The 17224-nt window shown below is 36.3% G+C and overlaps 1 protein-coding gene across 1 annotated transcript in view; it reads left to right on the top strand.

The window, feature by feature from the left end:
• The window catches only part of CACUL1 (CDK2-associated, cullin domain 1), a 58110-nt gene extending 44241 nt beyond the window's left edge, over positions 1-13869 (top strand). Inside the window, exons 6-9 of the mRNA XM_008579953.1 lie at positions 3190-3279; positions 6963-7101; positions 13212-13255; positions 13665-13869. Of these exons, the coding sequence (XP_008578175.1) occupies positions 3190-3279; positions 6963-7101; positions 13212-13255; positions 13665-13705 (314 nt within the window). The 3' untranslated portion in view covers positions 13706-13869. The remainder of the gene's footprint in view (positions 1-3189; positions 3280-6962; positions 7102-13211; positions 13256-13664) is intronic.
• The last annotated feature ends 3355 nt before the right edge of the window (positions 13870-17224 follow it).

The raw sequence follows: 17224 nt of genomic DNA, 5'->3' as shown, positions 1-17224 counted from the left end.
GGTGCTGGCTTTTGGTTCCTCTCATGTTTTCTCCAAGAGTGAGTGTCCCAAGATATATATAGGAAATGTAAACTGCCAGTTTCTTGAGTCTTGGGCCCAGAAACTGGCACAGTGTCACTTGTGCTGTATTCTGTTGGGCAAGCAGTCACAAAGCCCAGATTCCAGATGAGAGGAATGTCAGAAGAATTTGGGAGCAAATTCTTTCTTACAGCAAGGCAAAATGAACATCTTCTCTGCTAATAAAGAATTGGTACTTGAATGCCGCATATTATTCATGAATAGTATGTTTTGTGAATGAAGACAGTGACTTCTCACTGCAGATAAAGCTAGTTTTCTGTCAGCTTCACGGTACAATCATTTGCATACATATATGCTTATAAAATAAAGTGGCTCCTATTTTTGGTTGGTAGTAAAATTGTTTTCCTTTGGAATTAATTTTTAGTTTGAATTAAACTCTGAAAACAGAACTGCTAGGAACTACATTAATCAGGGTGTCTCTGTATATTGTGTTGGTGTTTCTGCACAATGTGTCAATAAGTACATAGCAGTGGGGTCAACTAGTGGTGTTACACTTTAATTTTGCAGTAAAAGATTTATAGTTCAGTTTGCACAGAATTTTCAATAATTAACTTTCAGTTAATTTCCTTAGGAAATTCTGCATTTTAGTTCAAACCCCTTTCTCATTTGAAAAAAAGTTTTTTTAATGTATCAATATACAGTGTAGTTGATGTTCGTGTCCCTTTACCAATTCTGAAGTTTTTTGAAGTCAACAGATCTTTTACTCTTAGTTTTTATTTTAGCAGTGGCTTCTCAAATTAATAAAGGAGAGAAGCCCCTGGGCAAAATTTTTTTAATGTATCAATATACAGTGTAGTTGATGTTCGTGTCCCTTTACCAATTCTGAAGTTTTTTGAAGTCAACAGATCTTTTAGTCTTAGTTTTTATTTTAGCAGTGGCTTCTCAAATTAATAAAGGAGAGAAGCCCCTGGGCAAACCTGTAGCACTGAGGAATAATTACAAGAGCAGAGAATCTTGGCTCTGGTTCCAATTCAGGTATTAAAAAAGGTGTGTGAATTTCAGCAAGGCACTTAACCTGTCTAGACTTTGTCATAATCTTTAAAGAAAGAGATTAAGACTAGAAGTTATCTCAGGTCCTATTCTAGTTTTAAAACTTATGATTTCTTGACATCTATGATCAGTGGGATTATTGGAGAATCCTTGTTTCTTTAATGTATGAGTTTTAGAAGAAAACTTTCCAAGGGTAACAATTAGTGCTAGTTGCCCATAAGACCAACCTTTCAGGGGTATGGTATGGTGAAGTAGAAATAGTACAGAATTTAGAGTTAAACACAAGTTCTCAGACCTCTTCTGCCATCACCAGCTAGCTTGTGACTTTTGATGAATTATTTAGTGGGCTTTTTTGGTTGTTTTGTTTGTTTGTTTAGCCTGAGTTTTCCTTATTTGTAAAGAAAAAAGGTAGATGATAAAGCTTGTGAGAAATTAAATCCTAAATTAAATAAAGCTTGTGAGAATTTAACATATGTAAAGTTTGTGAGAATTCAACATATATAAAGTACATAAATATTCTTTCCTCTCTCAAGCTACCTCTTCTTCAAATTCCCCTTTTTTTTTCTTTAAAAGGAGAGATTAACTAGAAAATCTTTTAAATTTTAAACACTGTTTTTCCTGAAAAGAATTTAGGTGGAGAGGATTTTAGTGAAATATTACACCTTCTCAAGTCTAATAATCTTTTATTATTGAATGTAATTATTTTCAACTAATTCATCCCAAATTAATTTATATACAGTTTATGTATAAGTTAATCTTAGTATTATATTTAACCTGTTATTTCTTCATAGCTATCAAATTTGACATAGGTAATTATAGTTAGGGTAGGGGTAGTTTGCAAATGTATGTACTTGACCACATAACAAGTATGTGTTTAAACATGAAGAGTTAGTGGGAACAAGGCTAATTCAAGCCAAAACGATTGGTCAAAAAGTAGGCAGATGGATTAATAAAGAGAGTGAGCTTGGATTTTGGATACAGGTTGAAATTAGATCCTTGAGTTAGAAGAGACTCTCAGAACCTAACACTTAGAATTTTAATTCTTAAGCATTGCATTTTAAAGCAACATCATTTTCTGAAATGCTTAACGTTTGTCATCCTTAATTTATCTATGCCATTGAAAATTGTGACTATCTACCAGTGATAAAATTGAAAGGATAAACTTTAACAGTGCACCTCTGATGGCCTTTGTTATATAAATTCAAATGTTACTCACATTGTATGTTTGAAACTATAAAGTCCTTGTTGGCCAAGTAAGGTGGCAGTTTATATGATTTTACAAGTCTGGCTTAGAGTAAACTTATGCCAAGTTTTTTGTTTGTTTTGTTAGTAAAGTGCAGGTCTTTGAGAGAGCAATTAAAAATGAACTGTTTTAGGTCACTTGTTATCTGTCGTATCCATTAAATAATGGATTTTTTTTTGTATCTGTTAGTGATTTTATCTAGAGGAATTCTTATTTATTAAAAAAATTTTTAATAAAATATGTGTTGGTATATAATGTAAAAGAAAATTGACTCTGTTGTCATGTTCAGAGTCAGGATCACGTGGTTACCAAAGTCATCAAAATGAGAAAGATAAACCATCATTGTCTCTTGCCCATTAGCTTTAGTAAGCAAAAAGTAGATGCAGCTGTAATGTAACATTTGGGAAAGTGAGTTTCTGTTTCTGATCACAGTTAACAAAATTGCTAATATGTACAGTTTTTCAGAAAAAATCCCTCAAATGTGGTGATTTGGAGGAAGGAGAAATGATTGAGGGAGTTTATTATATGATATTTTATTCCTCAAATGTAATGGAAGCACTTTCAGTTCACTTATGAAGTACCATGAATACGTACTATTTATTGCTTTTAGAAAGCTTTACTTTTCAGAACCTCCATGAATTGATTCATTTCCATTAGTTTTCCAGCAGACCTTCATGTATTTACCTGTTAGATGGAGGTATTATGTTAGATTAAAAAAAAAAAAATCCTTAGTATATAAACTCTTGATTTTTCCTCTTGGGCTGCTCTTATCTTATACTTGTTTACCCTTTAGTCTAGGAGAAATAGTAAAAGAAAGAGAAACCTTGGCAATCAGTAAGTGTTGATTCTTTTTAACCCATTTTCTCTTCTTATTTCAGCTTTACTTTTAGAAGCCCAGTCAACACCATTTCAGGTCACACCTTCAACTATGGCAAATATCGTGAAAGGCCTCTATACTCTCCGACCAGGTAAACTTTAGTCAATCCTTTTGGGATTGGGCCTGTTTATGTTACAGCCTTATACAAGAGAACAGTGGTTCTATGTGTGTTTTGTGAGGCATGATAGTATTTGGGTTTGCTATAGCAAAACAAAAATGAGTAGATATTCATTATTGTGAAATGTAAATTCAGAACTCATTTGGAATTCTTTCTCTACTAGTGAAAACCAACTAGTTTGGTTTTTCCAACACCTGTGAAGGAAATACAGTAATTTGGGTGGAAAGGAAATAATTCATAGGGTACACTTTGGATAAAATTAAATCTCATGTTAGGTCTTAATCTCTGTCTGTTGTTACAGGGTTTCTCTGTTACTTCCTAACCCACATGCTGCAAATATGCACAGACATATAGATTCACAACTCCATCTTTTTAGGCCTGTTATGTAACTTGCAAGGAATCTAGAAGTATTGGTAAAGTTACTGTCATTTTATAAGGATGTTATGGGGAGAGATATAATCAGAAGAGCAGAGCCAAAAATCAAAGATCATGGCTTGTAAATTATCTTAATTATCTATTTTAGAATAAAACATTGTGGATTTAAAGGAATCCCAGAGTGCTTTTGTATATTTCTTCCTGTTTGTAAGCTAGAACCTCAAACTTGTCATAGACTTGTCTAGCCAATTAAAAAATGTCCATGGGAGATTGGAAATTTCTCAGGGTAGAACATTGCTCTGCAGTCTATAAGCATAGGGGTTGCATTTTTGACAGTAATTATCTTTTTGTGAAATTCTTTTGTTTTGAGGATTAAATGAAATAAAACTGTGATGTAAAGAGCTTAACACAGTACCTGATAACATAATAAGCATGCAAACATTCACTGTTGCTGTTGTTATCCATTTGAGTTTAGTGGTTATTTTATTTTAATTAATTGATGGCTTGATTATTTGCTTAATTAATTTAAAAGATATGTCAGAATTTAGCTTGCTAACGTGTAAACTGTGGTCCTAGGGGGTAGCCTGATTTTAGAAATATCTTCTTTCATAGGCTACTTTAAACTATTAGTGACTTCTAGAGTACTCAGATTTATTTAAATTTACCCAAACTTAAATTTGGATCAGATTTTGAGCTCTATTCTTTGTAATTTTTTTTTTCCTTTTTGTCTTTTTTCGTGACCGGCAACGGATCGCAACCCTCAGTGTCGCGCCCGTACTGGAACCGGCAACGGGATCGCAACCCTCGGTGTTGCGCCCGCACCTCGCTCAGCCAGTGAGCGGCCGGTCTGTATGTGGGATCCGAACCCTTGGCGGGAGTGCCGCCGCGCTCCCAAGCGGCGCACTGTAGCAGTGAGCCACCGGGCCGGCCCTATTCTTTGTAATTTTTAACAGAAGTTAGTTGTATAAAGAAGCAAAAATATTTTATTGCGTGTCTTCAGTAAACATTTTTTCTAGTTTCAGAATTTTGAATTTCATTTTACTGTAGTGTGATGAAAATGGCTCATGGGTTTTTTTGTGCTAGGTTATGATTTTTTTTTTCTTTTATGTTTGCAGGAATCCAAGTGTAGTATGACAAATTCCACCTCCCAAGTAGGCAGCTTTATCAGCTCTGGCTTTTATCATAAGCAACAAAATTGCAGAATAAAGCTAATCACTAAGAGTAGAAGAAACTATAAATACATGTTTATCTAAATGCTATTTTATCCAGGTTTGGGCTCTTGTAATAGGATTGATACTACTCGTGAGGACAATTCTATATTTGAGAATTATCTTTTTGAAAAGGTGAATTTTATCACAGTCTAACCTTTTGCTGCCCTAGGCATTTTCTGAGACACTTTTAAACATATTTGACATTTATGTGTCTTGCCAGTACCCATTACATTCCTGGTTTACTAAAGCAATTTTATTCACTTGACAGATTTAAGGTGAGAATATTTTAAAAGTTTGAATTTTAAGTGTAAAAGTTTCTTCCTTTGCAGTGGTTCTTAAGTGCTGGTCTATGTAGACAGCATCTGAATCACCTAAGAAAGTTTTTAAAACTCTGGATTCATGGGCCCTAATTCTTGGGGATTCTGATATCTTATATTTGGAGCGTTTCCATTCCGTCTTTAGAAGCTCAGTTTAAGAATAGTTCCAGCAATCCTATCCTGCCTTTTTTCATTTAATACACGCACTTTGGTTCTTCATCTTTATTTTAATGACTACTACCTGGAGTTCCATCAAGTTGCAGATAGGTTTGATTTATATGCTAGCTCTGACTGACTGGTTAGTGGTTCTCCAGAGCACCGTAATGAGATTCTTTCTAAAGCCATCTTTGAGCTAAGTTGGAAGGAGGGCCATATTGAGAACATTTTTCTGTGAGTTTGTGCAAGGGGTGGGTGGACTGGCCCTTGTATCATTTGAAATGCTTGTTTATTTGCTGCCTTTAACTTAGCTATTCTCCTGTTGGACAGTTTTTTACTTCCACTGTTTTACTTACTATTGACATAGCATTGTACAGCATCAAACGTGGCTTTTTCAGATTTAGAATTATTTATTCTGATTACAGTTTTTTAAAAGTGGGTTTACTGGATTAAATGGCATTTAGTATTTATGGTTTTTGATATATACAGCCAAAATATTTTCCAAGAGGGAAAATTTGAAAGGGCTAGATTAAAACAATTCAGAAGTGATAACAGTAGTAAATTGAGGACCACCAATAAGGAAAGGGAATACTGGTTTCATCCTGCCCTTGATACAGGGTGGTGTTATGTGTGTTAAGTAGTTAAGTAGGGGGAAGAGTGTGTGTTTATTTTAGCTTGATTTTTTCTGAATATTAACAAGGCTACTTACTCTTTGTATTTTTTTCTTGTGAACTATCTAGTCCTGTATTTCACTTATTTATCTGGTCTTACTGATTTGCACAAATTCTTTATAGTAAAGGAACTGATTCATCTTTGTCATTTCCAGAGCACATATTTTCCTGTGACTTCTCTTTGGTTTTTTATTTGCTATAGATTATTCTCTTGATCTTTTTTAAAAAATAATTTGATAACCACCTAATTCTCCTTTTTTATTGTGATATGTATTTAATTTGCTGTAATTTAATATGGGTCAAAAAAGATTTTTATTTCCAAAGTACAACCAGTTATCTCCAGCCCACTTAGTAAATGTTTAGTTCCCACCCCCTCTACCTTTTCTTGTTGCCTCTTTTTTTAAATATGTCTACTTATTATTACTGGTGCTACTCTGTTCTTCAGCCAGTAAATTATTTTAATGAATGGCTAATAGGCCTGGTATTTCCATCAAGTTCCTTTCCTCCAAGCCCCTTCCCCCCACCGAACTCTTTGGTAATCTCATTCAAGTTTTCCTCCAAATTTAGGGTTTTCGACAAGATGCATTCAAACATTCCTGAGGGATTTTCATTAAATTCTGTTAAATCAGTAAAATGTAAAAATGCCTGCTTTCTCCATACTATAAATTCTTTTTAGAAAGGAAGTTTAATTTCTTTGCATGTTCTTTACCAAAATGGGGTTGCATTAGTTTTTCCCCTCTTTTAAAATTTGTTTTATCTTTTTTTTTGGTGAGGGAGCTGGCTGGTACTGGGATCTGGGATCTGAACCTTGGTGTTATAAATTTGGTTTTATGTATATTTTTGTTCTTTGGACAAAAGAAAACTTTCTCTTTTCCATTTAATTTGTCTGTATGATTTCCTTAATGAATTTTTTCATTCTCTCACAGAGTGGGTTCAGATGGCTCCAACTCTATTTTCTAAATTTATTCCAAACATTCTCCCTCCGGCGGTGGAGTCTGAACTTTCTGAATATGCTGCTCAAGATCAGAAACTTCAGAGAGAACTTATTCAGAATGGCTTTACAAGGCAAGTTGTTTTTTTTCCCCTGTAATGACAAAGTGCATCCAGTTTGGCTTGACAGGGGAGGGTTGTGAAGGTTCTTAGAATGGGAAATAACTGTCCAAGGGTCAAATGTGCTGCTCCTGGGAGATGCAGTTAGCTCTTTTTTTGTAGAGAAATGTTGAAGCTGGGTTTTGCTTTGGTGGAAGCTGCTCTTCATTTCATGCTTGTACTTATTTATTTACTTATTTTATTTTATTTTATTTTTTATTCATTTTTGGCGGCCGTCTGGTATGGGGATCCTTGACTTTGGTGTTATGTTATAGCAACATGCTGTAACCAACTGTGCTAACCAGCCAGCCCAATACTTCATGCATTTTGAAGAAGGGCTTTCTCACTGGGTGGGCAGTTTGGGCAACCTTCGAGAGTTCTTCCAACTTTGATTCTCTCCTGTTAGTCCTGAACATGTGGAAAAACACTGTAGAAATTTTATGATGAGTTATAATGTACTTTTATGACTAAGCTAGTAAATAGGCTTTAAATTCTGTTTTTCATATTTTTATTTTTGCCCTAACTTCTAGTTGTTTCTTCCTAAAAAGTAGGATATCTCTTATGCATGTCCAGGAAATTTGCCTCCCTTGGTTTTCAATATACAGTTTGCTAATTTTTCTAAAATTTTTGTGATTCATTTTCATGGCCATATCCCAGAAAACCTTGCAAAGTCCATTTTTTCAACTAAAATAAATTAATATAAATTTTTTGTAATTTCCTATGGGAAAACACCCTGTATGTCACCAAAGCATTAAAGGTACAATAATATCTTATATTTACATAATCCTTACTCTTAGCACTTTTAAGTATCTTCTGGCATTAAGGGAGAAAGTTGTGGAAAGGAAGACACCTGGGGCGCTGTAGGCATAATTGTGTCTACAAATAGTAGGTTGAGTGTTACTCATTTATTTGGATGGGGCTGGGGATGGACATTTCTCTTTTAAAGGTTCTGAGGCCAAACTAAATTTCAGAAACAGCAGCCTTGACCAGGATCACTGTTACTAGGTTTCCAGTTTCAGCAGAGGTTAGGAAAGAAAGCAGGTAATTGTCATTTATTCCCTTTCTTTGTCCTGGTGGCATCTGTGTTCATGTGGTAGTGAGAGTACCGAGTAATTCACTGGTTGTTTAACCCCCTCACTGGCATCTTACACTGGAAAGGCTCAGTGAAGTTGTGTTGATAGCCCGGTAAAGTTGACTTGCTTGTGATTAGCAGAAGGGAAGGCCAATGGGAAATGCTGAAATGTAAATGTTTTTCACCTTGATGTCAAGGGGTCAGGCACTTCCTGACATTAATTGTAGTGTTTCTAGCAGAAATAGAATGGTGTTATTTTCGTACACAAAATGAGGCCATTTAATGCCATATTAGTTTTACGTATTCATTTTTGAGGACTAATATTTATATGGTTCAAAAATCAAAAATATAAAAGTATACATTTAGAAGTTTTGCTCACACCTGTCTCTTTACCCCCACCCTATTAAAGTAACCATTTTTATTAGTTTCTTATGATTCCTTCCAGGGTTTTTAAAAAATGTGCAGATATGAGCAAACACAATATTTGTCCTTATTTTTATTCCTTTCTTACACATTCCATTGTGTAGATATATTACAAATTATTTAACCAGTTCCCAGTAGATGGCCACTTGAAGTATTTCTAGTCTTTTGCTATTACACACCATGCTGCGATGAATAACCTTGTACATGCATAATTTTGTATGAGTTGCAGGTATATCTGGAGGGTAAATTCCCAGAAGTGGGATGGCTAGTTCAAGAGTAAATGCAGTTGTGATTTTGGTTAATATTGCCAAATTGCCCTCCATAGGGGATTGTGCCATTTTGCATATCCACCAGCAAAGTTTGAAAGTGCCTGTTCTTCATGGCCTTGCTTGTACAATATGTTGTTATGCTTTTGGATTTTTGCCAATCTAGCAGGTGAAAAATAATTACTCAGAATTGGTTTAATTTGCATTTCTCTTATGAGTAAGGCTGAGCATATTTTCATGTTTGCATTTCTTTTTCTACAAGCTGCCTGTGTATGTCCTTTGTTCATTTTTCTATTTGTTAGTCTTTTTTGATTTCTAGGAGCTCTTTCTGTAGTGAAGAAATTAATTCTTTGTCCAAAGTAAGACAGATATTTTACTTAGTTTGTCTTTTGACTTTGCTTATGGTGGTTTTTGTTTTAAGTCATGCAGAAAATTTTTATTTTTGTGTAACTATACCAGGTATTCAGGGTTTTTATTTGTGGCTTATGTATTTTTGAATTATAGTTAAAATTTTTCCTTAAATATTTTAAAATTAATGCAAAATAACCTGAGTGTAGCTTTTATGTTTTTTCTAGGTGCACCATAATTTTGAAGTCTTTTATGCTTTTAGTTATGTTTTATTTGAATGTTTGCTTTTGATAGAGATGAGCTTCTTAATATCTTTTAAAATAAACAGACTTCTGAAAACTTTTACTTCTGTGAAGCAGTGTATGGCTATAGCTCTTATAGACTTCTCCAATCACCTTGAGTTCACCTTTTAGAATAGTATGTGGAACTATTTAAACTCCTCCAGAGACATTTTCCTAATTCTAATTTTGGAACTGGGATAAGAGAACAGGGTGCCAGGACTATTTGTTGTATAGTAGCTCTTATGTCAGATTTGCTTGAGATGAGATGAGTAACTGACTCCATAAATAGCCTCAGGTAACACTGCCTTTGCACATGGAGGACTAATAGGGCACTGTTCAGCCAAGGCCAAGCGGGTCGTATTCAAGGAAATGCCTTGATTTTTGGTGTAAATTGGAGTTTTTGTTTCTCTTAGTGGAATTCTTTTATACAACTTCTGGCTGAGATTTAAACAATAGGCAGTATTCCAAGAGTGATAAAATGTTTTATTTTAACAATTTAATTGGGCCATTTTTGTTATTAAATTAACACCTTATTATATACATTTACTATTAGGATGAAACTCTGCTTCATAAATTATTCTGAAAGGGTTTTGCACAGAGTATGCCCTGCCAAAGCTGACATTCTCGTACCCACTTCTGAGTTTACTCATACTGGGTGAAAGGAAGTGCCCATGCAATACTCAGCAGCTGATAGGAAGTCTGCCTCTCCTCTTGTGCATGGGCTGTCCACATTCTGCCCTGTCAAACTTAATGCCTTCTTTGATCATTATTTGGCTAGGATTGTTTTGGAAGAGATGGTGTCCACTGATGCAAAAATATTTGAGAATGTAGTACAGACTATTTAATAAGAATTCTGTTACTGGCTATTCTGATATGAGCTGTCATTTTATGGTTTGTGCCTAACCAGCCAAATGATTCCTGTTCAGTATTGCAAACTACCTTTTCATTTAAGATGATGTTCCACTTACGTGGTGTAGAGGTTCTGAATAGGCAGCACACAGCTTTAATGTGGATGGCACAGAGTAAGTCTCTGTAATGTTTTGAGATAATATGTGAATGTTGTCAAATACATCCTCTTTGCAGTTAATGGACAGATTCTCATTTGAGTTGGAGTTTTTGTGAAACATGATCTTTAGGTGCATGGGAAAATATGGTAGACTTATTTCAAAGCTAAAATTAACATGTAAGCTAAAAGCAACATTTTCTTTTTATTTCTTACCTGCATAATTAAATTGATTGGGGAGGGGTGGCGGTCTGGTGTCTGTTTTTACCAAAGATCCCATTATGGAAGATAAGCTCATTTGGGAACTTATAAAGTGCAGACCCTTAGCTGGAGCACCTCCTTCCTATGTAGCTTTTAAAGGCAAATAAAATGTTCTTTCTGAGTAGTGGTCACCTAGATTGCTGGAACAAAACAGAACCTTGTTAGGGGTATTGCTGGTCCTTTAGCTGAGAGGGTCACCACAAAATTTGGGCTTCTTCATTTAGTAGCAGAGGGCTGGTTTTGATGGTCGTGTATAGCTTTCCAGACTTGTGGGTTTAGATAATATCTTTTGCAGCCTTTCACATACATCACATTTATATTATTTCTTCTTGCCTCCTGTTTTTTTCACAGTTGTACTTTTTTCTTGTTATTTTTGCACGTTCAGTTTTTAGTTAACCTTTGAGGGGTAGAGAGTGGGGAAAAATGAAGTTGGAGAGGTAGGGAGGAGCCATGTCACAGGGCTGAGAAAATGAATTAGTATTGACTTTTAGCTGTAATGGGAAGCACTGCAGGGCTTTAATCAGAGGCATGAACTAATTTTGTTTATGCTTTTACAGAAGATTGCTCTAGTGCTTGTCTGACTTGTGCAGTTGTGTAGGGGAGGCTTAGATTGGGACTGTAGCAGTGGAATTGATGAAGAGTAGTTGGTTTGGGATTATGTTTTGGGACAGAATGATGCAGAGTGAGGGAAAGAGGAAGCAAGGATGACCTAAGATTTTGGCTTGAGTAATTGGGTGGATAGTGATGCCATTCACTGAGATGGAAGACTAAGGAAAGAGTGGGGATAGAGTGGAGTTGGCATTGTATTCGGGCCACAGTACATTTCCAACATGTATAAATCATCCAAGTGGAAATGGTAATGAGGCTAGTGGACCTGCAAATTTGAAGTATAGAGAAGAAATAGATCAAGACATGTAAATCTGAGAGCCGCTGGCATATGGAGAATATTTAAAGCCACAGGGCTGTTGTGATCACCACCCTAGACTAAGGAGGAATGTAGAAGAAAAGTTGGCCAAGGACAGTGTTGGGCAGAGCCAGCAAAGGAGACTGAAAAAGGAATGGCAAATGTGATGGAAGGAAGGTCAGGATTGTGCAGTATCACAAAAGACTAAAGAAAGGAAAGTGTTGTAGAAAGGAAGTGATCAGTTGATAAATCTGCTAAGAGACCAAGGAAGCAAAAACTAGCGAATTGGCCATTATTACTCATTACTCAAGTATTTTAGTCATTTGTCTGGGTTACTGTCTGAGAAGCTGGAGAGACAAAAGTAGGATTTGCAGATAGCATAGGGCCTAATCAGGACCGCTATTTTCTTAACTCTAAAGTGGAACTAGAACTTCTTCTATAGGTGTTTGAAGATGAGCTGGTTAATATATGTAACAGTTCATGTTCTTCCACTCCCAAAAAGGGTATAAGGTACATTAAGATTCTGAGATTTTGGGCCGGCCCGGTGGCGCACTGGATAGTGCGCCGCTTGGGAAGCGCGGCGGCGCTCCCATCCGAGGGTTCGGATCCCACATACAGACCGGCTCCCGCTCACTGGCTGAGCGAGGCGCGGGAGCAACACCGAGGCTTGTGATCCCGTTGCCGGTCCCCGGTCCGGTACGGGGGCAACACTGAGGGTTGCGATCCGTTGCCGGACACGGAAAAAAGACAAAAAAAGACAAAAAAAAAGAAAAAAAAAAAATCAAAATGCTTCACTGTAATATAAATGGGAATTTTTTAAAAAGTAATTTGTAATAAAATAACATAAACAGTATTTTATTGTGTGGCTGGCTAGGCCTGACTACACTAGAAGTCGTAACGAAGTAGGCAGATACTTGCACCTGTCCATAGAATCCTGGGGCTGGAACTGCAACAAACACAGGCTGATACAGGTGCCGAGTTGGTGACTCAGCTACCTCCAGCATGTTGCCATCAATGAAGTGATTTAGTGAAATGTTGAACAACTCTTAGCAGCAAAGTCAATCTCTCCTAAATTTACACAGAACTGTAATTGCATTCCTAGAAAGTTCATTGTATATTAAAACTTCGGTTTCAGTAGGGCTTTTAGGGGAAGATTTTTAATTATCCTATTTCATATTTGCCCAAGTATATGCAGGTCTCTAGGGACATAGATGGCAGAACCCAGGCTTATCTTTAAAGACGTATTTTATTGTGAACCTATTTCTAGAACTCAGTGTAAACCATCTTTATTATCTTTATCTTTTTGTCGTTTAGTTCTTTCTGTATTAAAAATCAGTACCCTTCATTTAAGAATATTCAGCTTATAAATTACTCTGCCTGTATTTAAGTTTCATGTCTATTTTAAAATAGGTTGTTGGGTTAGAACTGAAATATCTGTTGTACTCCCATTTGCAGTTATGTCTGTTTGTTTCTCCTGTTTTGGTGTGAAGTCAGTTCTGTTGACTGTCTCTTCTATTCTTATTCCTAGAGGTGACCAGTCCCGGAAGAGAGCTGGGGATGAGTTGGCCTATAGTAAGTAATAATGTTCCTCCCTATCTTTGATGGTTTTGTGATGTAAGGCAGCCAGTGGCAATAACCGTGCAGTTAGTATAATGATACCCATGGTGTTCTTACACAGCACTGTGTGTGATAATGGTCAGGCTGTTCTGCAAGCTGTGGCAGCTCTGAAGTCTATTTGATGGTGGTGGTTCTCAAGGTCTTGTCAAGAGGCCACCAGATTCTATAGTCTTTACTAGGATGGAATGATGACCCGGTTTCAGTTTCTGATGATCTTTGCTCCCTTTTGCTTTACTCAAAACCACCTGGTTTTGAGAGTTAAGTCCTCTTTTGGGGGGTTTGGAAAAGTGTGAGAAGTATGTGTTGAATAAATAGATTGAATGCTGTCTGCTATTCATACTTTTTCTGTTCTGATTTTTTTCAGACAGCTCATCAGCATGTGCAAGTTCCAGGGGGTACAGATAGTGAATGTATTGAATGTACTTTCCTTCCTAAAAAGAGGACACACTGGAGCTGCAGAGACTGTAATTCAGAGCACAGTGGGGGCCTGCAGACACTCAGGAGCTCTGTCACAAAGCTGGTCTTGGAAGAGGATGTTGGACTTCTTACTTTGGTTTGTAATTTTAAAAAACAAACTAACAAAAAACAAAAACTTAAAAACTGTTGCTGCTAGACTTGGGGGTGATTTTGAAATGGGACAATCTTTTAATGAGTTTATCTACAGATTCTGTGAGGAACAAGCATCTTGGAAAGTGACCATTGCTAAGTGAAACCTGACAGTCAAAATCAGCAGCTTCCTCTCAACATAGAAGATCAGAAGAATTTTTTTTTTTTTTTTAAGCACTTGTTTTGTTCCTTTGTGGAATTGGCACTTCAGTGTATTGGTTTCACATGTCAAGATAACTTTTGCTTTAAAACAAAGCAAATCATTACAATACAGTATTTTTTGCCCATAACCAAAACAACCCCTTTTAAAAGAGTTGGTCTTTGTTTAGCATTAGAAAAAAGTCTTGCTAAAAGAAAACGCTAACTCTGCTTTCACTAGAATTCCCGCCCCCCCATCAATTCACAAGTTTTTTCTACTTTGTGCCTTGAACTTTGTGCACTTTGCAACCATGTGACCATGTTGTCAAACTCAGAAATGTTTTCTGGAGTTTATGGTATCCCAGACTGACCCGCCAAAATGTAAGGTGTGACTTTGTAGTAGGATGCTAGTTAAGTGGAAAAATAGAAACATGTTACGCATTGGTCAGATTTCCTCCTGCTTCACCAGGGCACATTCATGTTAATGTTAGGGACCAACTCTCGTAGAGCATTTCGATTCTCTCTGTTGCTTAACATGATTTCACCAGCTGCTGTAGTATTGGCAGTACTCTAGTTTAGGGGTGGGTGGTACTTTAGCACTAAAGCGCCCCTTTTAATATTGTTGTGAATTATCCAACAGTAAGAGCTGCTTCCTGTCTCTCTCTAGGAAGCAGATATAGTTATTAAATCCAAATATAATCAGTGGTGTGGGGTTCCTGACCCATTTCATTTTCAATGGGTGAGATAAGTACTTAAAAAGAAGTCTGCATCTCTTAAACATTATATTTGAGTGTAATAGGGAAGAAGTAGCACTGCTCTTTTAAGTGTCCCTTCCAGTGGTGGCAAAGCTGTATTTTCTGCTTCTCCACACCCACAGAGCTGTTTAGTTCTGCATAAAAGTCTCTGAAGCTTATTCTTGTTTTTGAAATGCAGGTTTTTCATAGAGCTGCCTGTGCAAGTTCAGTTTGTCCTTTCTCGGGGAGTGGGGTGGGTGGGAGAGTTGGAAGTGGGATCTTGAGAGCAAGTAAGTTATCTAAACGTAGAAGTCCTTGATTTGCAAAATTATTATATAGAGAAGTAAAAGTAAAGGTTTTTTTAAGGACTTATCAACCAGAGTTGGTAGATTTTGTGGAGGACTTTAATTGGACTCAGTTAACTCTGTGAGCATCTTGTTTGCATTGATGAACACTGAATTACTGTAAGAACATATACAGGCTGTCACTATGACCTATATAGTTTGATTTGCTACACAAGTAACATTCTAGTATCAAAGAAGAATTCCAGTTTATCATGAGGTCCAACTTGGATGCTTGCTGCAGGCTTGCGAATAACACCTGGAACTGAAGTCTCTCCTGAGTGATTTTAATAATATTTGTGAAAGGAATAAAATTGGGATGTTTCTTTAAATGTAGATGAATTCTTCAGTATCCTAGTAATATACCCAAATTCTTTTTCTGGTTGAGAACATTCTGTTTTGGCCAACAACAGAATAATTTTCCCTATGAAAACATTTATTATGCTGTGAATTGGCATTAAAATCTTTGGATGCTTTTGCATTATTAAGTTAATGGAGAAATATTTTATATTCTTTTTATTATTGTGTATGTGTTAACAAAAAGTGGGTAAAGTTTGCAAAATTTAGTTTCTCTAAATTTTTGCACAGTGACTGCAAGGTCAGGGCTTGGTACTGCAGAGCCATGACTGGAAGGCCCTGTAGGAAGGGTATACACATTCTCCCAGTGCTTGTGTCCTGGTTGTTACTCATCTTGGCCCCTTGAGGTAAAATGTAGTATAAAGAACCTATTTATTTTAAGTCAAAATTCATTTTGCTTATTTATTGGGATTCTTGGCAAAATTTTTAGTTTGTAACATGAGAAGAAATAAAATTCATCCCCCCTCCCCATTTTGTATCAACTAAGTACTGTGTGCCAGAAAGTGTTTTCTTCTCATGTTTACTTGTATCCTTCTTGCCAGTACAGTATACAGTTTTTCCACCTGAATTAAATACTGGCTTTTGTATCAGATCATCTTTGAAGGCCCAAATCTTCGAAGACAAAAAATTGTACATGCAGGTTGATTGTCTGGTTAACCAACACATGCAGTTGATTTGGCTCAACTAACTGGGATGTGTGTGCAGCCTGAAATCAGACACTTAAAAAGAAAGCCAGGTCAGTCATCTTGAAATAATGACAGGTAAAAGTAAATAGATGATGATTGTTTTGAGAGAAGGTATTTATTTTAAAGGTTGGCCTTAAGCTTCAATAACTGTCATTTCATGACCTCTGTTATCACAGTTGTACCCTAACCTGGCAGGAATTACTTCTTTGTTTTCTTTGGTGGAGAAAGCAAAACCAGGTGTCATGACCCATAGTTCTTAGGCAGAGTTAGTAAGAAGAAACACATGGATTCATGAGTCGTGCATTAGTAAATTTTGTGGAAAAGTTACTTTTTTTTTCTGTTCCTTTTACAAGTTGCAGCAGTTACCCTTCCTTTCTTTGGGGTCTAGGATGAAAGCTAACTTGTGGGTAGATGAGATTGCAGAATAGATGCCCTTGGCTGTGAACACTGCATACGCATCTCTAGTGCTCAGACCTGTACCATGGCCACTCCCCTTGCTGTCTGCCATGCTTTCTGTTGGGTTGCAAATTTGCACACATAGATAATTCCTCAGGAAGAGTTTGCACTTGCATCACCTCGTAATAGTCTGTACTGACCAAACAAGGGATTTGAGAGTTTTTCAGCACAAAAGGATAACTTTAGAGTGGTGGTCTGTACATGTACTAGCAAAGGTAATGGTGATCTGTCTAGCAAACAAAATTGGTTTCTGCAGTTATAAAGTGAGCAGGAGCACTTGTATCATAGTATTTAAATAATCTTGTTTAATCTCCCTTTTAAACAGAGTTAACCCTTCCAGATTTTGTCTTCTTTTTATTGAGGCTGGCTGTATTTTCTTCTGTTTTCTTTTTCATGTTATAGCAGATAATTATTTCTGTGATTATTATGCAAGAGACATTGCCCTTGAACTAAAATTCAGTTTTTTAATAAGTAGCTGAGATATTAAAAAACTTACAACTAAAAGGCAAAACAAAAAACCTACATTAACTATCCAAGCATTGTTTGGATGTTGTGAGTTGATTTTTTTATGGTGTCTCATTGAGCTTTTTAGCTTGGAATATTATG

Source organism: Galeopterus variegatus, unplaced genomic scaffold, assembly GCF_000696425.1.
Source record: "Galeopterus variegatus unplaced genomic scaffold, G_variegatus-3.0.2 Scaffold1992, whole genome shotgun sequence".
Taxonomy (NCBI): domain Eukaryota; kingdom Metazoa; phylum Chordata; class Mammalia; order Dermoptera; family Cynocephalidae; genus Galeopterus; species Galeopterus variegatus.
The sequence above is the reverse complement of the archived record's forward strand: the minus strand, read 5'-3'. Positions and strand labels throughout refer to the sequence as shown.